This window comes from Salmo salar, chromosome 04 (assembly GCF_965601325.2).
Source record: "Salmo salar chromosome 04, fSalSal1, whole genome shotgun sequence".
Lineage (NCBI taxonomy): Eukaryota > Metazoa > Chordata > Actinopteri > Salmoniformes > Salmonidae > Salmo > Salmo salar.
Genome location: NC_138294.1, coordinates 55914479 through 55937931, shown reverse-complemented (window position 1 = coordinate 55937931; position 23453 = coordinate 55914479). Strand labels below are relative to the sequence as shown.

The window sequence follows — 23453 nt, the reverse complement described above, 5'->3', positions numbered from 1 at the left end:
GAAGATTTGTGGGCAGAACTGAAAAAGTGTGTGTGAGCAAGGAGGCCTATGAACCTGACTCAGTTACACCAGCTCTGTCAGGAGGAATGGGTCAAAATTCACCCAACTTATTGTGGGAAGCTTGTGGAAGGCGACCCGAAACGTTTGACCCAAGTTAAACAATTTAAAGGCAATGCTACCAAATACTAATTGAGTGTATGTAAACTTCTGACCCACTGGGAATGTGATGAAAGAAATAAAAGCTGAAATAAATCATTCTCTCAACTATTATTCTGACATTTCACATTCTGAATACGAAGTGGTGATCCTAACTGACCTAAGACAGGGAATTTTTACTAGGATTAAAAGTCAGGAATTGTGAAAAACTGAGTTTAAATGTATTTGGCTAAGGTATATGTAAACTTCCGACTTCAACTGTACATATTACCTCAGATAGCCCGACTAACCGGTGCACCCGCACATTGACTCTGTACCGGTTCCACCTGTATATAGCCTCGCTACTGTTATTTTTTACTTTTTTATTTTTATTTCTTTACTTATCTATTGTTTACCTAATACCAATTTTTTTACTTAAAAACTGCACTGTTGGTTAAGGGCTTGTAAGTTAACATTTCACTGTAAGGTAAACACCTGTTGTATTTGGCACACGTGACAAACTTTGATTTGATTTGACCCTGAGGAGCAAGCCAGTCTTTTGTGAATCCCCTCAATGTCCTCTGTATTGACACCTTTCAGCTGCTGTTAAGCGTGTTGTTTTACATATTTGCCGCTGGCCATTTTTAAATGGTTTGCTATTATTGTGTCATTTTTGCCATTTTGGGGCTAGTCTTAGCCCGTGCTTCCCCTCTCAGCCTGGCAGTGATGTCACTGGAGAGAAACGTGTCCATCTGCTTCCCACTGAGACACACTTTGCTCGTCAACAGCATAAACACAGGTTGGGCCATCGTCATGTTGTGGATCCTGAAAACTGTCGTTGAGCTCCTTGTGTTCACCACTATTGACCCTACCTCTCCTAAGCAGAATATGCAGGACTTCTGTCCACAGTGGTTTTGCACTGAAGATGTATGAGGACATATACAAAGCCTTCACTGCCATCTACTTTACATCAGTTCGTTTCATAATCATTTACTCCTACTTCGCTATAATGATGGTGGCCAGGTCAGCCTCCTCTGAGAAATCGTCCACTAGTAGGGCCCACTACACAGTACTGCTACACCTGGTTCAACTGGGCCTGTTTCTCTCCTCCACCCCCCATAGTGTACTACAGGACTTCATTGACAGTCATGTTGAGAGAATCACATCTATAAAGACTTGATATGCTCTGTTCCACTCATCACTATCCTCCCCAGGTGTCTGAGTCCTGAAAACACACAGACAATACATTTACAGACACATGAACTTGACTACTTACCATACCAGGCCTGGACCACAGTGTAAGAGCAGCCAAAGCACAGGTCCCCTCTATGAACAGAAACGTAATTCTACACCTTTCATTTAACAATGTATTAATATTAAGTTGAGAATATCTTGATTCACTTTTTATTCATATTATTGGGGGGCAATAAAGGTTGACATTGTTGTGTCCATTCTGTGGAAATAAAAAAGTAAACCCCTATGATTTAGCTTGCCCAGCAGTCATGATGTGAGGGAGAAACACAAAATGCATGGTTGGTTTTTAATAAAAGGAAATAAAAAAAACAATAGTGGTGTTTGTACAAGAAAACACACACATTCACACAAACCCTTATAATATATATTTTACAGAGAATCCGGACCGCTGAAGATCCACGTTATAGCGCAATTTACATTTAAAGGCAATGTTAAATGAGTTTGCATTCATGGTAAATGCTGCATATGTAAGCTCAACCGGAAATTACCTTTAAATGTCAAGCGTGCTATAAAGCTGATCTTCCTCAGTCCGGATTGAATCTAGGCCTCATTCGTTCATGCTGGTTCAAAACAAATGAAAGATAGAAGTGTGTGCTCCTATATGTTAGTGTTTAGTGGATCTGTGTGGGGGCTCCACCCTCCTAACAGAGCAGCAGATGAAGTGTTGTCTGAAGGCTGATCTGAAGGCCTTGTCCCTCAGGCCATAGATGAGGGCGCTCAGGCAGCGCGGCAGGATCAGCACTACCATGAAGTTGATAAAGCGCATCTGTGTGTAGACAGCTGGGGGCAGTTTGGCCAGCAGGGACTCCAGCACCACATACATGAAGGACATGATGGACAGGCCCAACTGGAGCGCGTGCAGCAGCACGGTACGCATGGCCCTTCGTGCCGACCCAGGTTCAGAGGATGAGGCGGACCGGGCCTCCAGCATGATGGCCACGTAGGTGTAAACCAGCACAGCTGTTACTGACACAAACAGCAGTGTATTCAGGGCCACACCCTTCTCCCGCTGCCACCCAGCTGTCTGCAGATGCTCGAGGGTACACAGCGCAGGTGACAAGAAGAAGGATGGCTCTGTGAGGAAGAGAGCACACACATCGATTAGCACGTTGATGACGCCCAGCGCCCACACCAGCCCCACGGCCAGCTGGGTCCTCCTGGGCGTGGCCAGCTCACTGTGCCGCAGCGGGAAGCAGACGGCTGTGTACCTCTCCAGGGACATAACAGCCAGGTTGAGGGGGGCATTGGTGAAAGTGCAGGAAGACAGCAGCACCATGAAGGCGCAGGCAACGCGGACCACAAACAGATAGATGTTCCCCAGCATGTAGAGAGCCAGGGTGATGGCCAGGTGGATGGTGTCGTTGAACAGCATGTGGGCAAACAGGATGTAGCGGGCGGTGTGGCGGAATGAGGGTTTGCTCCACAGGGTGAACAGCATGGCCAGGTTGATGTAGATAAAGACCACGTGGGTCCCCAGCACCAGGAACATCTTGAAGATACGCTCCTCTGTGGTGGCCAGCCGCATGGTCTGCAGCTGCAGATGAGTCAGACTCAGAGACCCAGACACGTTGGCCATTTAGGATCCTGTTGGAGGAAGATACAACCAGGGTGAGGAGGGAGCTGACACTTTACAGTATGTACAGTCAAATTCACACTAATGTTCAGGTTAACAGTGTGATGTTCAGGCTGACGGTGTGATGTTCAGGCTGACTGTGTGATGTTCAGGTTAACAGTGTGATGTTCAGGCTGACTGTGTGATGTTCAGGCTGACTGTGTGATGTTCAGGCTGACTGTGTGATGTTCAGGTTAACTGTGTGATGTTCCGGCTGACTGTGTGATGTTCAGGTTAACAGTGTGATGTTCCGGCTGACTGTGTGATGTTCAGGCTGACTGTGTGATGTTCAGGTTAACAGTGTGATGTTCCGGCTGACTGTGTGATGTTCAGGTTAACAGTGTGATGTTCAGGCTGACTGTGTGATGTTCAGACTGACGGTGTGATGTTCAGGCTGACTGTGTGATGTTCCGGCTGACAGTGTGATGTTCCGGCTGACTGTGTGATGTTCAGGCTGACTGTGTGATGTTCAGGCTGACTGTGATGTTCAGGCTGACTGTGTGATGTTCAGGCTGACTGTAGATTAAGCTTACAGTAAAGTGCACAACATGTCATGGGTAAATTGAGTTGACATAAACTGCCTTTTCAATCCCTAACAAAGCATCTATACCTGATGATAATGTGTGTTCTTCATATCCAGCTGTGACACTGCAATGCTGCCCAATCTCACTGGAGGGGACCAGTTGAGTGGAAATATGATCTGCTGATCATGTCTCAGGAACTAATCTGATGCAATTTAAAGCTAAACATGTATTGCAAAAGCTAGTAAAATCAAAATCAACAAAAATTAACAACACTGAACACAACATGTTAAAAGTGTTTTGAAAACTGGTTATTAATCATTAGACTATGCAAAATAATTTAAATCCCTCTGTATCCTCACCTTGAAGCTTCCACTGATACTGTCTCTCTCTCTCTCTCCTCTCTCTCTCTCTCTGAGGTGCCAGGTCCACATCTTAAGGTCTAAAAGGTGCATCCCTTTTAATATGTTAGCTACTATAGTGTCACTCGCTGACGTTGACATCACCCCAGAGTTGGGCCATGAGTAAAAACACGACTAATGACCCCCAGATAACTCCTGCGTTAAGGGAATTGAGCTCACTACTACTTCACTAAGGAGATTGAATAGGTGCTGAATCACAGCCTGGTACGGCAACTGCAGCGCTCTCAATCGCAAGGCTCCCCAGAGGGTAGTGAGGTCTGCACAACGCATCACCGGCGCAAACTACCTGCCCTCCATGACACCTACAGCACCCGATGTCACAGGAAGGCCAAAAAGATCATCAAGGACAACAACCACCCGAGCCACTGCCTGTTCACACCTCTACCATCCAGAAGGCGAGGCCAGTACAGGTGCATCAAAGCTGGGACCAAGAGGCTGAAAAACAACTTCTATCTCAAGGCCATCAGACTGCTAAACAGCAATCACTAACTCAGAGAGGCTGCTGCCTACATGGAGACCCAATCACTAGTCACTTTAAACAATGTCACTTTAAATAATGCCACTTTAATAATGTTTACATATCTTACATTACTCATATCATATGCATATACTGTATTTTATACCATCTACTGCACCTTGCCTATGCCGCTCGGCCATCGCTCATCCATATATTAATATGTACATATTCTCATTCACCCCTTTAGATTTGTGTGTCGTAGGTAGTTGTTGGAAAATTGTTAGATTACTTGTTAGATATTACTGCACTGTCGGAACTAGAAGCACAAGCATTTCCCTACACTCGCATTAACATCTGCTAACCTTGTGTATGTGACCAATAAAATTGGATTTGATTTGAAGTTATGGAGAGGAGAGATGACCAGAAGGTCTAAAACGCCCTCAGTGTGTCTCTCTGTACTTCTAAAGCAGGCCTCCCCTACCTGTCACGTGTGCTCCCTCTCTGGCCTCTAGGTCACCAGGCTGCTCGTCAGGGCACACACCTGTCACCAGCGTTAGGCGCATAATGACACACACCTGGACTCCATCACCTCCTTGATTACCTGCCCTTTATATGTCTCTTCCTTTGGTTTCTTCCCCAGTCGTCATTGTTGCTGTTTCATGTCGGTGTGCTGTTTGTGTTTCTTGTTTTATTCATTTATTTATTAAATGTATTCACTCCTTGAACTTGCTTCCCGACTCTCAGTGTACATAATTACACTACCACTCTCCTCAGCTCTGGGCCAAAGGTCACTGCTGCTGTTCTGGCGAAGACAAGCAGGTACTAGTCTCAAAATACAGAGAATAATTATTGATGAATCTATTTAAGTGAGCCGTTAAATGTTGGGTTAGTAAAATGTATAGTTCAGCTTGTTTGTTTGACAGTCTTTTATTCAATGCTCCTTTCCTGTAACAATCTTCAGAGGCCCACTGTGTGGAGGATCAATGAGTTCCCCTCTAACCCCAGTAATCATTCATCAATCCTTTATCTATTAAATCTTTTTAAATAACACCATTATTTGTTAAAATATGAATGATCTGCATGAGACACTACTTAGATTCTCAGAGGTGAAATTGTAAAACCTCTGTCTGAATTGTGTGAATTAGTAGATCATTATTCAAACTACTTAATCATCAGCTCCCCTGGTGCTAGTTTGCGTGGATGAGTAAAGTGACTCTACTGCCTTGTTCTATGGAAATGGGGGATTTATTCCCTTTTGTTGGCAGGCCTGTAAGCAGAGATATCTGCCTGATCCTTTCAGTGTTATGTTTTCTGGTATGATATACTGTATGGACTAATGGTTATCAAGAGGGATTTGATTTACTCCACATGGTGGATCCTAGGATTGACCTTACGCAATGCTCCATAGGCACCTGTCGTGTTTGATTGGTCACAACCATAGAGCTAGAGGACTCAACTTGGAAATAATACATTTTAACATGGCCACAATCAATTAATGACTAAATTTGGTTCAGGACTCCAGCACTGCAGGGAGTCATAAATCACCAATATTAGATTTACACTTTTTTCAAACACAAAACAAGGAAATTGACTACTTTAAAATGGAGATACCCTCAATGGCACTGCCCATGCTGTCACATACACCACAATGACATAGATACAAAAATGAGACTTCATTCCATCTAAGTATATGGTCACAACACTCTTGTGCACCTGAGCAGGTGAAAGTTCAAGAAGTTGTAGTCCTCGTCATGAGTGTGAGGCCACATGAGCGGCTGTATTGCAGCAGGCCCTGGAGTCTGTCTGTGCTGTGAGAGGGAGGGAGGGAGCTGCTATTGCAGAGCTCCAGGGTGCCGATCAGAAACATCCCCTCTGACCCTCTCCCCTGCCCCCTCCTTAATACACACATACATATTTAATGTGATGATTTGCCTTCTAATCCTTTATGCCATCATTAATGCTCTCAGTCAATATTTACATCATTAATGTCTGCTATGTTTGTGTTTACTAGAAGCCAGAGCTCGTCTGTGGCACTGTGGATGCTGACCTCTGATAGGGCCCAGAGAGAGAGACAAATGGCAGTTAGGCCTCTGTCACATACATCAGGGTCACTGTACAACATCCTCAGTATCGTCTTTAACTCTTTGGATATAGTGCTATGGAAGTGGATTTGCATCTGAAATTCAAATAATAAACAACCATATAAGACCTTGTCTACTGTATATGTGGCGAAATGGAGAAGTGAAGAATGCTGAGCCAGCTACCAACAGCTATTGGGTGTTATGGTAGAGGCATGGATAAGATGCATGTATGTAATGATTTATAGGAAGGGACAGGTTTGTGTGAAACTGTACACAGACTCAAAATACATCGCGTAATGTGGACTGAAGATTATATGATATGAGTTTGATGTCAAGAGTGTGCAAAACTGGTAAAGGGTGGCTACTTTGAAGAATCTCAGAAAATATATTTTGATTTGTTTAACTCTTTTCTGGTTACTACATGATTCCATATGTGATATTTCATAGTTTTGATGTCTTCACTATTATCTACAATGTAGAAAATAGTACAAATCAAGGAAAGATGAAATGAGTAAGTGTGTCCAAACTGTTGACTGGTACTGTATGCCAATTAAATACTGTAGTATTTACTATGAAGTGTTTTTTTTTGCAGACATTTCTGTATTAACTAGTGTTTTTTGTGTATAATACTGTAGTATTTACTGCAGCATTCTACAGTATATTACAAAATGACATACCAACTACTACACATGATCGAGGGATACTACAGTGTTTAGTATTCTACAGTATACTACAGAATTCTATAGTAAGTACTGTAGTATTCTATAGTAAACTGTAGTATATTTTATGTTGGCTCTGATCACAAGATGTAGGATTTCTTGTTGCAGAGCTGGTGGTGACAGAGCATTCTCCTACACAGCTAATTTGCTGTGTAGAACAATTTTTTTGTTGTTGATTTAAAACATGTTTCTATTATTCCTACTACCTGCCTGTCTCAGAGCCTGCGCAGAGCCTCATGCTGTAACATTCCCCACCCCTTGTATGTAATGTCCACAACATGGCTGTAGGATTATTTACAAGTCAATTTTGGATGACAGCAAAGGACATTTAGGAGGTCAGGTGAAAGACAGGATATGCTTGACAACTCTACATTTCCATGTGGTTAAATCATTTTAACATTTGACCCCTGATCCCTGACGAGCAAGCAAGGAGAAAAAACACTACAAACCCCTGTTTCCTCCACAGAAATACAGGCGTGGCTCAGTTGGTAGAGCATGGTGTTTGCAACGCCAGGGTTGTGGGATTGATTCCCACGGGGGACCAGTACGGAGAATTTTTTTTTAATGGTATGTATGAAATGTATGCATTCACTACTGTAAGTCGCTCTGGATAAGAGCGTCTGCTAAATGACTAAAATGTCAAAACAGTATTACACTGTAATACACTTCAATTTACCAAACCAGGCCATTGATGATTAATAAAGGACTATTTGATATCAGCAAAAAAATGCTTTTCCATTTCCTTTAACCTTTGACACTTGTTTTCTCACATACTGTAAAGGCAATTAGGATATGTCATTACTGAAAGTAGCCCAAGTCATTAAGAATAGGTCTAAGTCATTACAGAAGGTTCATCAATAATTCACAACAGAAAATAAAATTGCAGCATATCCCAGGGACCACATTACTCCTAAGGGGAAGAGAGAGCCCACAAACAGAAAACAGACAACCCAGTCAGCACATACAGTGGGGGAAAAAAGTATTTGATCCCCTGCTGATTTTGTACGTTTGCCCACTTATAAAGAAATGATCAGTCTATAACTTTAATAGTAGGTTTATTTGAACAGTGAGAGACAGAATAACAATGAAAAACGCATGTCAAAAATGTTATAAAATGATTTGCATTTTAATGAGGGAAATAAGTATTTGACCCCTCTGCAAAACATGACTTAGTACTTGGTGGCAAAACCCTTGTTGGGAATCACAGAGGTCAGACGTTTCTTGTAGTTGGCCACCAGGTTTGCACACATCTCAGGAGGGATTTTGTCCCACTCCTCTTTGCAGATCTTCTCCAAGTCATTAAGGTTTCGAGGCTGACGTTAGGCTACTCGAACCTTCAGCTCCCTCCACAGATTTTCTATCGGATTAAGGTCTGGAGACTGGCTAGGCCACTCCAGGACCTTAATGTGCTTCTTCTTGAGCCAGTCCTTTGTTGCCTTGGCCGTGTGTTTTGGGTCATTGTCATGCTGGAATACCCATCCACGACACATTTTCAATGCCCTGGCTGAGGGAAGGAGGTTCTCACCCAAGATTTGACGGTACATGGCCCCGTCCATCGTCCATTTGATGCGGTGAAGTTGTCCTGTCCCCTTAGCAGAAAAACACCCCCAAAGCATAATGTTTCCACCTCCATGTTTGACGGTGGAGATGGTGTTCTTGGGGTCATTGGCAGCATTCCTCCTCCTCCAAACACGGCGAGTTGAGTTGATGTCAAAGAGCTCCATTTTGGTCTCATCTGACCACAACACTTTCACCCAGTTGTCCTCTGAGTCATTCAGATGTTCATTGGCAAACTTCAGACGGGCATGTATATGTATTCTTGAGCAGGGGGACCTTGCGGGCGCTGCAGGATTTCAGTCCTTCACGGCGTAGTGTGTTACCAATTGTTTTCTTGGTGACTACGGTCCCAGTTGCCTTGAGATCATTGACAAGATCCTCCCGTGTAGTTCTGGGCTATTCCTCACCATTCTCATGATCATTGCAACTCCACGAGGTGAGATCTTGCATGGAGCCCCAGGCCGAGGGAGATTGACAGTTCTTTTGTGTTTCTTCCATTTGCGAATAATCTCACCAAATGTTGTCACCTTCTCACCAAGCTACTTGGCAATGGTCTTGTAGCCCATTCCAGCCTTGTGTGTAGGTCTACAATCTTGTCCCTGACATCCTTGGAGAGCTCTTTGGTCTTGTCCATGGTGGAGAGTTTGGAATCTGATTGATTGATTGCTTCTGTGGACAGGTGTCTTTTTTACAGGTAACAAGCTGTGGTTAGGAGCACTCCCTTTAAGAGTGTGCTCCTAGTCTCAGCTCGTTACCTGTATAAAAGACACCTGGGAGCCAGAAATCTTTCTGATTGAGAGGGGGTCAAATACTTATTTCCCTCATTAAAATGCAAATCAATTTATAAAATTTCTGACGTGTTTTTCTGGATATTTGTTGTTTTTCTGTCTCTCACTGTTCAAATAAACATACCATTAAAATTATAGACTGATCCTTTCTTTGTCAGTGGGCAAACGTACAAAATCAGCAGGGGATCAAATACTTTTTTCCCCCACTGTAACATTTGGAGAACCATATGTTTCTTATATCTTGGTGAGAGCGTGGTTGTCCTATGGTTATTTTGCATACAACCTTCCTACAAATTCTGGGAATGTTGCAGGATACCCAGCTAGCACATAACTTTCTGAGAACCATACGTTTCTTAGATGGGAATTTCAGTATTTTAGCATAACGTTTCCTACATTTTTCCTCATGGTTTTATTTAAAGTAATGTTCTCAAATTGTTCAGAGAACGTTAAGAATCATTGTTCTTCTGTGGGAATTTCAGTACTTCAGCATAACATTTTCTGCAGGTTTCTTCATGGTGATATTTAAAGTCATGTTCTCAGACAATTAAGAAAACTTTCCATAAAAACATTAACGTTCCAAAAAAATTCTAAGAATGTTATTTAAAAACATATACATTCCGTTCTCAGCATCAACAAAACTCTATCCTCTATCTTGTTAAGTGTGTTCAGGTGTGTTGAACACGCCCACTAATTGGCCACACCTGATCTTAATGAGTGCTTGTTTCCTTTGAAAGGGGGTCTGTTTGAACAAACTAAAATGAACAAGCTAGCTCCATCCTGGTGGTGCAGAGGACTAATTCCATGGGTAGAGAACAGAAGATCATAGGTTCCAATCTCACTGATGACGTGCCACAATAATTAATGCCTAAGCAAATTAATTTCCATGTGTCCTATCTCTGTTTGGAGTTCAAAACAGCATTATTAAAAGTCTTATTGAAACATGTTCTCAGAATGACATTTAATTACCTTCAAATAACCTATAATATCCATTCTCAGAACGTTAATAAAACCTTGCAGGAAAACTTTTAGGAAACCATAGTAAAACGTTCTCAAACTCCCTGCAACTTTAAACGTTCTGAGAATGGAAGTTAACATTTCACTTGTTCTGGGAATGTACATTTTTAAGTTGCAGGGAGTTTGAGAAGTTTTACTATGGTTCCCTAAAAGTCCCTCCCGGATGACCTGAGCACTAGGACCATGTTTCAGGACTACCTGGCATGATGACTCCTGGCTGTCCCTGTCCACCTGGTCATGCTGCTGATCTTGATTCTTCTGGTCTGTCTGCGGCTATGGACCCCTGATCTGTTCACCGGATGTGCTACCTTGTCCTGGACCTGCTGTTTTCGACCCTCTTTCTCTCCCCATCTCAATCTCTGAATTCTCAGCTATGAAAAGTCAACTGACACTTACTCCTGAGGTGCTGACCTGTTGCACCCTTTACAATCACTGTGATTATTATTTCAACCTGCTGGTCATCTATGAACATTTGAAGAATGGCCATGTACTCTTATAATCTTCACCCGGCACAGCCAGAAGAGGCTAGGTTTCTTCCTAAGTTCCTGCCTTTCTAGGGAGTTTTTCCTAGCCACCATGCTTCTTCATCTGCATTGCTTGCTCTTTGGGGTTTTAGGCTGGGTTTTTGTATAAACATTGTGTGACATCTGCTGATGCGTTATAAACAAATGTGATTGATTAAGTAAGGGGTGTACAGCGTGTCTCCTATCTGGAGGCGATGAGAAGAGTGGAAGGAACGAGTGGCGGGGAAGAAACAATGGTAGTAGAGCCACCACGACCAGTGGAGGATTCTCATCAACCGAGGGATCGTGAAATGTTACCTGTTAAAAAGGTGGACTTTTATTTATTGCAATGGTCATAAACTGTACAGCACAAGCGGAGAATAAGTCTGAGAAAATTGGAGTCATTGTGAATGCAGCTGAACGTTTCTTGGGACTTCGTGATTTCACAGCCAAGGACTTGCAAGAAATCCTGTTGGTGAGTGTTATGCCCTCACAGGCCCTTTATCCAGTGTAGGGATGTATTATGGAATGAACTGTGATTGAATAGTGGGATGCATATTGTTTGTTGAGGTGTCCATTTTTTGTATTTTGTATGATGTAATTTTTCCCCCGTTCCTGCAACAGATTTTTATTTTCTCGTTCAATACCCCGTCCAGTTGGTGGCGGTAATGCATCATTATTATTGGATGCCAACTGCCGTTAAACGTCATCGAAGAAGAAGAAAGAACTTCCTGAGGCCTCTGAACCGGAAAATATGGCTACATTCAGGATAAAGCGCAGAATCAGACGAGTTTAGCTAGAGACGTAGAAGGGCAGGAGGAAAAGGCGTGTCAGGGAAAGATGGCGGAAGTGGATGATGAGTTTGAATCAAGCAGCACCTCGAGCAAAGTTGGTGAAGACAAATGTTTTGAATAGACAACATTAGTATCGAAAACTGAAACAAAAAGGAAATTGTCTAAAAATGGAGTGGAGGATACGTGTATGAATCATGACGAATCGCTTCTTGTTGGGATGTGTTTATTGAGTAAGGATGCATATGTAGGAGACCCGTTTGAGGTGTCAAAAATTGTGAAGTATGCGCTGGGAAAAGTGGAGTCTGTCAGAGTGGCCAGCAGTGGTCTTACTTTGATTAATTGTATTTCTGAAGAACAGAGGAAGATTGCAGTGATCCTCAAAAGAATCCGGAACACAGAAGTTTTGTGTTTTGAACTTCGGAGATGAGCAGCCGTCAAAAAGGAGTCATCTAAGGGGTGAAGAAGAATGTTCAGGTTAAATCCTCGAAGAGAGTTCCTGGTGTGGTTGGTCCCACACCATTCACCAGTCTGTCCCACTGGGTGAATGGAGAAAAGAAGAATTTCTGTCAGTCCTGTTGTTTTTTGATAAAGAGCAAATACCTACGCATGTGAAGCTTGGTTATGTAAGATACGCTGTAAGAGCTTTCGTCCCTAAACCATTGCAGTGTAAGAATTGTAAAGGATTTTGCCATGTTTCAAGTGTGTGCTGATGGACAGAGTATGTTGAAGAACGGTGTGTAGAAGGACGACGGTGTTGCAATTGTGGTGGGGATCGTGATCAAATCAAAATGTATTTGTCACGGGCCTCCCGAGTGGCGCAGTAGTCTAAGGCATTGCATCGCAGTGCTAGCTGTGCCACTAGAGATTCTGGGTTCGAGTCCAGGCTCTGTCGTCACGACCGGGAGGCCAGTGGGGTGGCGCACAATTGACCCAGTGTCGTCCGGGTTAGGGAGGGTTTGGAACTTGAAGCTCTCAACCTGCTCTACTACAGCCCCGTCGATGAGAATGGGGGCGTGCTCGGTCCACCTTTTCCTGTAGTCTACAATCATCTCCTTTGTCTTGATCACGTTGAGGGAGAGGTTGTTGTCATGGCACCACACGGCCAGGTCTCTGACCTCCTCCCTATAGACTGTCTCAGCGTTGTCGGTGATCAGGCCTACCACTGTTGTGTCATCGGTAAACTTAATCAAATCAAATCAAATTTATTTATATAGCCCTTCTTACATCAGCTGATATCACAAAGTGCTGTACAGAAACCCAGCCTAAAACCCCAAACAGCAAGCAATGCAGGTGTAGTAGCACGGTGGCTAGGAAAAACTCCCAAGAAAGGCCAAAACCTAGGAAGAAACCTAGAGAGGAACCAGGCTATGAGGGGTGGCCAGTCGTCTTCTGGCTGTGCCGGGTGGAGATTATAACAGCACATGGCCTAGATGTTCAAATGTTCATAAATGACCAGCATTGTCAAATAATAATAATCATAGTAGTTGTCGAGGGTGCAACAAGTCAGTAACACAAGAGTAAGTGTCAGTTGGGTTTTTCATAGCCGATCTTTGAGAGTATCTCTACCGCTCCTGCTGTCTCTAGAGAGTTGAAAACAGCAGGTCTGGGACAGGTAGCACGTCCGGTGAATAGGTCAGGGTTCCAGCAGGTCTGGGACAACAGGTCTGGGACAGGTAGCACGTCCGGTGAACAGGTCAGGGTTCCATAGCTGCAGGCAGAACAGTTGGAACTGGAGCAGCAGCACGGCCAGGTGAACTGGGGACAGCAAGGAGTCATCAAGCCAGGTAGTCCTGAGGCATGGTCCTAGGGCTCAGGTCCTCCGAGAGAGAGAAAGAAAGAAAGAAAGAGAGAATTAGAGAGAGCATATTTAAATTCACACAGGACACCGGAAAAGACAAGAGAAATACTCCAGATGTGACAGACTGGCCCGAGCCCCCCCGACACATAAAATACTGCAGCATAAATACTGGAGGCTGAGACAGAAGGGGTCAGGAGACACTGTGGCCCCATCCGATGAAACCCCCGGACAGGGCCAAACAGGTAGGATATAACCCCACCCACTTTGCCAAAGCACAGCCTCCACATCACTGGAGGGATATCTCCAACCACCTACATACCATCCCGGGACAAGGCCCAGTATAGCCCACAAAGATCTCCGCCACGGCACAGCCCAAGGGGGGGCGCCAACCCAGACAGGAAGACCACGTCAGTGACTCAACCCACTCAAGTGACGCACCCCTCCCAGGGACGGCATGGAAGAACACCAGTAAGCCAGTGACTCAGCCCCCGTAATAGGGGTAAAGGAAGAGAATCCCAGTGGAAAGAGGGGAAACCGGCCAGGCAGAGACAGCAAGGGCGGTTCGTTGCTCCAGCCTTTCCGTTCACCTTCACACCCCTGGGCCAGACTACACTTAATCATAGGACCTACTGAAGAGATATGTCTTCAGTAAAGACTTAAAGGTTGAGACTGAGTCTGCGTCTCTCACATGGGTAGGCAGACTATTCCATAAAAATGGAGCTCTATAGGAGAAAGCCCTGCCTCCAGCTGTTTGCTTAGAAATTCTAGGAACAATTAGGAGGCCCGCGTCTTGTGACCGTAACGTACGTGTAGGTATGTACGGCAGGACCAAATCGGAAAGATAGGTAGGAGCAAGCTCATGTAATGCTTTGTAGGTTAGCAGTAAAACCTTGAAATCAGCCCTTGCCTTAACAGGAAGCCAGTGTAGGGAGGCTAGCACTGGAGTAATATGATAAAAAATGTTGGTTCTAGTCAGGATTCTAGCAGCCGTATTTAGCACTAACTGAAGTTTATTTAGTGCTTTATCCGGGTAGCCGGAAAGTAGAGCATTGTAGTAGTCCAACCTAGAAGTAACAAAGGCATGGATACATTTTTCTGCGTCATTTTTGGACAGAAGGTTTCTGATTTTTGCAATGTTACGTAGATGGAAAAAAGCTGTCCTTGAAACAGTCTTGATATGTTCTTCAAAAGAGAGATCAGGGTCCAGAGTAACGCCGAGGTCCTTCACAGTTTTATTTGAGACGACTGTACAACCATCCAGATTAATTGTCAGATTCAACAGAAGATCTCTTTGTTTCTTGGGACCTAGAACAAGCATCTCTGTTTTGTCCGAGTTTAAGAGTAGAAAGTTTGCAGCCATCCACTTCCTTATGTCTGAGACACAGGCTTCTAGCGAGGGCAATTTTGGGGCTTCACCATGTTTCATTGAAATGTACAGCTGTGTGTCATCCGCATAGCAGTGAAATTTAACATTATGTTTTTGAATGACATCCCCAAGAGGTAAAATATATAGTGAAAACAATAGTGGTCCTAAAACGGAACCTTGAGGAACACCGAAATTTACAGTTGATTTGTCAGAGGACAAACCATTCACAGAGACAAACTTATATCTTTCCGACAGATAAGACCTAAACCAGGCCAGAACTTGTCCATGTAGACCAATTTGGGTTTCCAATCTCTCCAAAAGAATGTGGTGATCGATGGTATCAAAAGCAGCACTAAGATCTAGGAGCACGAGGACAGACGCAGAACCTCGGTCTGACGTCATTAAAAGGTCATTTACCACCTTCACAAGTGCAGTCTCAGTGCTATGATGGGGTCTAAAACCAGACTGAAGCATTTCGTGTACATTGTTTGTCTTCAGGAAGGCAGTGAGTTGCTGCGCAACAGCTTTTTCTAACATTTTTGAGAGGAATGGAAGATTCGATATAGGCCGATAGTTTTTTATAATTTCTGGGTCAAGATTTGGCTTTTTCAAGAGAGGCTTTATTACTGCCACTTTTAGTGAGTTTGGTACACATCCGGTGGATAGAGAGCCGTTTATTATGTTCAACATAGGAGGGCCAAGCACATAAAGCAGCTATTTCAGTAGTTTAGTTGGAATAGGGTCCAGTATGCAGCTTGAAGGTTTAGAGGCCATGATTATTTTCATCATTGTGTCAAGAGATATACTACTAAAACACTTTAGTGTCTCCTTTGATCCTAGGACCTGGCAGGGTTGTTCAGACTCAGGACAATGGAGCTTTGGAGGAATACGCAGATTTAAAGAGGAGTCCGTAATTTGCTTTCTAATGATCATGATCTTTTCCTCAAAGAAGTTCATGAATTCATCACTGCTGAAGTGAGAGCCATCCTCTCCTGGGGAATGCTGCTTTTTAGTTAACTTTGCGACAGTATCAAAAATAAATTTCGGATTGTTCTTATTTTCCTCAATTAAGTTGGAATAATAGGATGATCGAGCAGCAGTGAGGGCTCTTCGATACTGCACGGTACTGTCTTTCCAAGCAAGTCGGAAGACTTCCAGTTTGGTGTGGCGCCATTTCCGTTCCAATTTTCTGGAAGCTTGCTTCAGAGCTCGTGTATTTTCTGTATACCAGGGAGCTAGTTTCTTATGACAAATGTTTTTAGTTTTTAGGGGTGCAACTGCATCTAGGGTATTGCGCAAGGTTAAATTGAGTTCCTCGGTTAGGTGGTTAACTGATTTTTGTCCTCTGACGTCCTTGGGTAGACAGAGGGAGTCTGGAAGGGCATCAAGGAATCTTTGGGTTGTCTGAGAATTTATAGCACGACTTTTAATGCTTCTTGGTTGGGGTCTGAGCAGATTATTTGTTGTGATTGCGAACGTAATAAAATGGTGGTCCGATAGTCCAGGATAATGAGGAAAAACATTAAGAGCCACAACATTTATTCCATGGGACAAAACTAGGTCCAGAGTATGACTGTGGCAGTGAGTAGGTCCAGAGACATGTTGGACAAAACCCACTGAGTCGATGATGGCTCCGAAAGCCTTTTGGAGTGGTTCTGTGGACTTTTCCATGTGAATATTAAAGTCACCAAAAATTAGAATATTATCTGCGATGACTACAAGGTCCGATAGGAATTCAGGGAACTCAGTGAGGAACGCTGCATATGGCCCAGGAGGCCTGTAAACAGTAGCTATAAAAAGTGATTGAGTAGGCTGCATAGATTTCATGACTAGAAGCTCAAAAGACGAAAACGTCGTTGTTGTTAATGATGGTGTTGGAGTGGCCATGCAGTCATGGGTGAACAGGGAGTACAGGAGGGGACTGAGCACGCACCCCTGAGGGGCCCCCATGTCGAGGATCAGCATGGCGGATGTGTTGTTACCTGTGGGCGGCCCGTCAGGAAGTCCAGGATCCAGTTGCAGAGGAAGGTGTTTAGTCCCAGGATCCTTAGATTAGTGATGTGAATCCAAGATGGCGTAGCAGTCAGGCGTCTTTGTCTTTGTCTTGTCGTGTCCCGTGTATATATCTTTTTTCTTCGAATATATTTAGTATATATTTATTAAATGTTTTTTTAACCTCAACTCCAACATACTCTCCTGCAACCCGCATCACTCAAAGTGGTATGGATCTGCTACTTTCTTTACTTTAGAACCGGAACCCCCAACAGAAGCTAGCCAGCTAACTAGCTAGTAGTCAGCTAACCTTTAGCCTGGACAACTCCTGCCAGTCTGCACAGCGTGATTCAACCCAGAGCATACCGGACTCTTTTTCCCCACATTTCCGGATTCCAACCATAAGCTCAACCTTTTCACCTGGATCTTCACAGCTAGCTAGCTGCTATCCGAGTGGCTACTCCCTGGCTAACGTCTCTGTCCCGAAGCAAGCACCAATTAGCCTGGAGCTAGCCTATGTTAGGCCCATCTCCCGGCTAGCTGAAGAGGTCCAGCAGCCACTCCTTGGGCTACAATACCTATTTTGCCAATTGGTCAGGACCCCTTTTACTGACGATACGGAGCCCCACCAATCCTTCACAACTGGTCTTCCGACGTAACCGCCCGAGGGGGCTACAACTGACTCTTCTGTCGCAACGTCCACCTAAGGCCCTTCTGCTAGCCCCGGCCCGTTGTGTCTGAATCGCTGTGTCTCCAGCCCGCCTAGCTACTCGCTAGACCCCATGACCACTTGGCTACGCATGCCTCTCCCTAATGTCAATATGCCTTGTCTATTGCTGTTTTGGTTAGTGATTGTCTTATTTCACTGTAGAGCTTCCAGCCCTGCTCAATATGCCTTAACTAACCCTTTTGTTCCACCTCCCACACATGCAGTGACCTCACCTGGTTTAAATGGTGTCTCTAGAGACAATACCTCTCTCATCGTCACTCAATGCCTAGGTTTACCTCCACTATATTCACATCCTACCATACCCTTGTCTGTACATTATGCCTTGAATCTATTCTTCCATGCCCAGAAACCTGCTCCTCTTACTCTCTGTTCTGAACGCACTAGACGACCAGTTCTTATAGCCTTTAGCCGTGTCCTCATCCTACTCCTCCTCTGTTCCTCTGGTGATGTAGAGGTTAATCCAGGCCCTGCAGTACCTAGCTCCACTCCCATTCCCCTGGCACTCTCATTTGTTGACTTCTGTAACCGTAAAAGCCTTGGTTTAATGCATGTTAACATTAGAAGCCTCCTCCCTAAGTTTGTTTTATTCACTGCTTTAGCACACTCTGCCAACCCGGATCTCCTAGCCGTGTCTGAAACCTGGCTTAGGAAGACCAAAAACCCTGAAAATTCCATCCCTAACTATAACATTTTCCGACAAGATAGAACTGCCAAAGGGGGCGTAGTTGCAATCTACTGCAGAGACAGTCTGCAGAGTTCTGCCATATCAAATCAAATGTATTTATAAAGCCCTTCTTACATCAGCTGATGTCACAAAGTGCTGTACAGAAACCCAGCCTAAAACCCCAAACAGCAAGCAATGCACGTGTAGAAGCACGGTGGCTAGGAAAAACTCCCTAGAAAGGCCAGAACCTAGGAAGAAACCTAGAGAGGAACCAGGCTATGCGGGGTGGCCAGTTCTCTTCTGGCTGTGCCGGGTGTAGATTATAACAGAACATGGCCAAGATGTTCAATTGTTCATAGATGACCAGCAGGGTCAAATAATAATACAGGTCAGCACCTCAGGAATAAATGTCAGTTGGCTTTTTATAGCCGATCATTCAGAGTATCTCTACCGCTCCTGCTGTCTCTAGAGAGTTGAAAACAGCAGGTCTGGGACAGGTAGCACATCAGGTGAACAGGGTTCCATAGCAACAGGCAGAACAGTTGAAACTGGAGCAGCAGCACGGCCAGGTGGACTGGGGACAGCAAGGAGTCATCAAGCCAGGTAGTCCTGAGGCATGGTCCTAGGGCTCAGGTCCTCCGAGAGAGAGAGAGAAAGAAAGAGAGAAAGAGAGAAAATACTTAAATTCACAAAGGACACCAGATATAACAGACTGACCCTAGCCCCCTGACACATAAACTACTGAAGCATAGATACTGGAGGCTGAGACAGGAGGGGTCGGGAGACACCGTGGCCGTCCTTCAATCTAAGCTAGATGCCCTCAATCTCACACAAATGATCAATGAACCTACCAGGTACAACCGCAAATCTGTAAACACGGGCACCCTCATAGATATCATCCTAACCAACCTGCCCTCCAAATACACCTCTGCTGTCTTCAACCAGGATCTCAGCGATCACTGCCTGTGTCCGTAATGGGTCTGCGGTCAAATGACCACCCCCATCACTGTCAAACGCTCCCTAAAACACTTCAGTGAGCAGTCCTTTCTAATTGACCTGGGTATCCTGGAAGGATATTGACCTCATTCCGTCAGTAGAGGATGCCTGGTTATTCTTTAAAAGTGCTCTCCTCACGATCTTAAATAAGCATGCCCCATTCAATTTTTTTAAATCCAGGAACAGATATAGCCCATGGTTCACTCCAGACCTGACTGCCCTTGACCAGCACAAAAACATCCTGTGGCGTATTGCATTAGCATCGACTAGCCCCCGCAATTTTCAACTTTTCAGGGAAGTTAGGAACCAATATACACAGGCAGTTAGGAAAGCAAAGGCTAGCTTTTTCAGAAATTTGCATTCTGTAGCACAAACTCTAAAAGGTTCTGGGGACACTGTAAATTCCATGGAGAATAAGAGCACCTCCTACTAGCTGCCCACTGCACCGAGGCTAGGAAACACTGTCACCACCGATAAATCTACGATAATTGAGAATTTCAATAAGCATTTTTCTACAGCTGGCCATGCTTTCCACCTGGCTACCCCTACCCCGGTCAACAGCCCTACACCCCCTGCAGCAACTTGCCCAGGCCTCCCCCATTTCTCCTTCTCCCATATCCAGATAGCCGATGTTCTGAAAGAGCTGCAAAATCTAGACCACTACAAATCAGCCGGGCTAGACAATCTGGACCCTCTCTTTCTAAAATTATCCGCCGCAATTGTTGCAACAACTATTACTAGCCTGTTCAACCTCTTTCGTATCGTCTGAGATCGCCCAAATATTGGAAAGCTGCCGCGTTCATACCCCTCTTCAAAGGGGGAGACACTTTAGACCCAAACTGTTACCTATATCTATCCTACCCTGCCTTTCTAAGGTCTTCGAAAGCCAAGTTAACAAACAGATCACCGACCATTTCGAATCCCACCGTACCTTCTCCGCTATGCAATCTGGTTTCTGAGCTGGTCATGGGTGCACCTCAGCCACGCTCAAGGTCCTAAACAATATCATAACCGCCATTGATAAAAGACAGTACTGTGCAGCTGTATTCATTGACCTGGCCAAGGCTTTCGACTCTGTCAATCACCACATTCTTATCGGCAGACTCAACAGCCTTGGTTTCTCAAATGACTGCCTCGCCTGGTTCACCAACTATTTCTCAGACAGAGTTCAGTGTGTCAAATTGGAGGGCCTGTTGTCCGAACCTGTGGCAGTCTCTATGGGGGTGCCACAGGGTTCAATTCTCAGGCTGACTCTTTTTCTGTATACATCAATGATGTCGCTCTTGCTACTGGAGATTCTCTGATCCACCTCTACGTAGACGACACCATTCTGTATATTTCTGGCCCTTCTTTGGACACTGTGTTAATTAACCTCTTACATCTAGACGTTCCGCTAGCGGAACACCTGCTCCAATATCCAATGATAGGCGTGGCGCGAATTACAAATTCCTCAAAAATACAAAAACTTCAATTTTTCAAACATATGACTATTTCACAGCATTTTAAAGACAAGACTCTCCTTTATCTAACCACACTGTCCGATTTCAAAAAGGCTTTACAGCGAAAGCAAAACATTAGATTATGTCAGCAGAGTACCAAGCCAGAAATAATCAGACACCCATTTTTCAAGCTAGCATATAATGTCACAAAAAACAAAACCACAGCTAAATGCAGCACTAACCTTTGATGATCTTCATCAGATGACAACCCTAGGACATTATGTTATACAATGCATGCATGTTTTGTTCAATCAAGTTCATATTTATATCAAAAACCAGCTTTTTACATTAGCATGTGACGTTCAGAACTAGCATACCCCCCGCAAACATCCGGTGAATTTACTAAATTACTCACGATAAACGTTCACAAAAAACATAACAATTATTTTAAGAATTATAGATACAGAACTCCTCTATGCACTCGATATGTCCGATTTTAAAATAGCTTTTCGGTGAAAGCACATTTTGCAATATTCTCAGTAGATAGCCCAGCCATCACGGCTAGCCATTTAGACACCGACCAAGTTTAGCCCTGATCAAACTCCGATTTACTATTACAAAAGTTTCATTACCTTTGTTGTCTTCGTCAGAATGCACTCCCAGGACTGCTACTTCAATAACAAATGTTGGTTTGGTCCAAAATAATCCATCGTTATATCCGAATAGCGGCGTTTTGTTCGTGCGTTCCAGACACTATCCGAAATGGTAAAGAAGGGTCGTGCGCATGGCGCAATTCGTGACAAAAAAATTCTAAATATTCCATTACCGTACTTCGAAGCATGTCAACAACTGCTGTTTAAAATCAATTTTTATGCCATTTTTCTCATAGAAAAGCGATAATATTCCGACCGGGAATCTCCTTTTCGGCAAACAGAGGAAAAAATCACAAAGACGGGGGCGGCCAGGTCACGCGCCTAAGCCCAGAGTCCCTTGATCGGCCACTTGAGAAAGGCGATAATGTGTTTCAGCCTGGGGCTGGGATGACGACATTCAGGTTTTTCCCGGGCTCTGAGCGCCTATGGACGACGTAGGAAGTGTCACGTTAGAGCAGAGATCCTTAGTAAAAGATAGAGATGGCAAAGAAGTTCCAGAAATTGTCAGACAGGCCACTTCCTGTAAAGGAATCTCTCAGGTTGTGACCTGCCATTTGAGTTCTGTTATACTCACAGACACCATTCAAACAGTTTTAGAAACTTTAGGGTGTTTTCTATCCATATATAATAAGTATATGCATATTCTAGTTACTGGGTAGGATTAGTTACCAGATTAAATCGGGTACGTTTTTTATCCAGCCGTGAAAATACTGCCCCCTAGCCATAAGAGGTTAACTAACCTCCAGACGAGCTTAAATGCCATACAACTCTCCTTCCGTGGCCTCCAACTGCTCTTAAATGCAAGTAAAACTAAATGCATGCTTTTCAACCAATCGCTGCCCGCACCTGCCTGCCCGTCCAGCATCACTACTCTGGATGGTTCTGACTGAGAATATGTGGACAACTACAAATACCTAGGTGTCGGGTTAGATTGTAAACTCTCCTTCCAGACTCACATTAAGCATCTCCAATCCAAAATTAAATAAAAAATCGGCTTCCTATTTCGCAACAAAGCATCCTTCACTCATGCTGCCAAACATCCCATTGTAAAACTATCCTCCCAATGCTTGACTTCGGCGATGTCATTTACAAAATAGCCTCCAACACTCTACTCAGCAAATTGGATGCAGTCTATCACAGTGCCATCCGTTTTGTCACCAAAGCCCCATATACTACCCACCACTGCGACCTGTATGCTCTCGTTGGCTGGCCCTCGCTTCATATTCGTAGCCAAACCCACTGGCTCCAGGTCATCTATAAGTATTTGCTAGGTTAAGCCCCGCCTTATCTCAGCTCACTGGTCACCATAGCAGCACCCACCCGTAGCACGCGCTCCAGCAGGTATATTTCACTGGTTACCCCCAAAGCCAACTCCTCCTTTGGCCGCCTTTCCTTCCAGTTCTCTGCTGCCAATGACTGGAATGAAGTGCAAAAATCCCTGAAGCTGGAGACTCATATCTCCCTCTCTAACTTTACACACCAGCTGTCAGAGCAGCTCACAGATCACTGCACCTGTACATAGCCCATCTGTAAATAACCCATCCAACTCCCTCATCCCCATACTGTTATTTTTTTCTCCTTTGCACCCCAGTATCTCTACTTGCACATTCATCGTCTGCATATCTATCACTCCAGTGTTTAATTGCTAAATTGTAATTATTTCGCCACTGTGGCCTATTTATTGCCTTACCTCCCTTATCTAACATCATTTGCACACACTGTATATAGACTTTTCTACTGTGTTATTGACTGTATGTTTGTTTATTCCATGTGTAACTCTGTGTTGTTGTTTGTGTTGCACTGCTTTGCTTTATCTTATCGCAGTTGTAAATGAGAACTTGTTCTCAACTGGCCAACCTGGTTAAATAAAGGTGAAATAAAAATAAAATAAAAGTGATGAGCTTTGAGGGTACTATGGTGTTGAACGCTGAGCCGTAGTCAATGAATAGCATTCTCAC

The 23453-nt window shown here is 44.1% G+C and overlaps 1 protein-coding gene across 1 annotated transcript; it reads right to left on the bottom strand.

Moving 5' to 3' along the window:
- Positions 1-1987: 1987 nt before the first annotated feature.
- On the bottom strand, positions 1988-4952 carry LOC106603410 (odorant receptor 131-2). Its single transcript, XM_014197048.3, has 2 exons — positions 4883-4952; positions 1988-2973 (listed from the first exon to the last, which is right to left on the bottom strand). Exon 2 carries the CDS (start codon positions 2963-2965, stop codon positions 1994-1996), a length of 972 nt encoding a protein of 323 aa, XP_014052523.2. The 5' UTR covers positions 2966-2973; positions 4883-4952; the 3' UTR covers positions 1988-1993.
- Between the last annotated feature and the right edge of the window lie 18501 nt (positions 4953-23453).

Excerpts from the sequence above, each read along its gene's own strand:
- LOC106603410 (XM_014197048.3), bottom strand. The coding sequence starts at position 2,965 with ATGGCCAACGTGTCTGGGTCTCTGAGTCTGACTCATCTGCAGCTGCAG.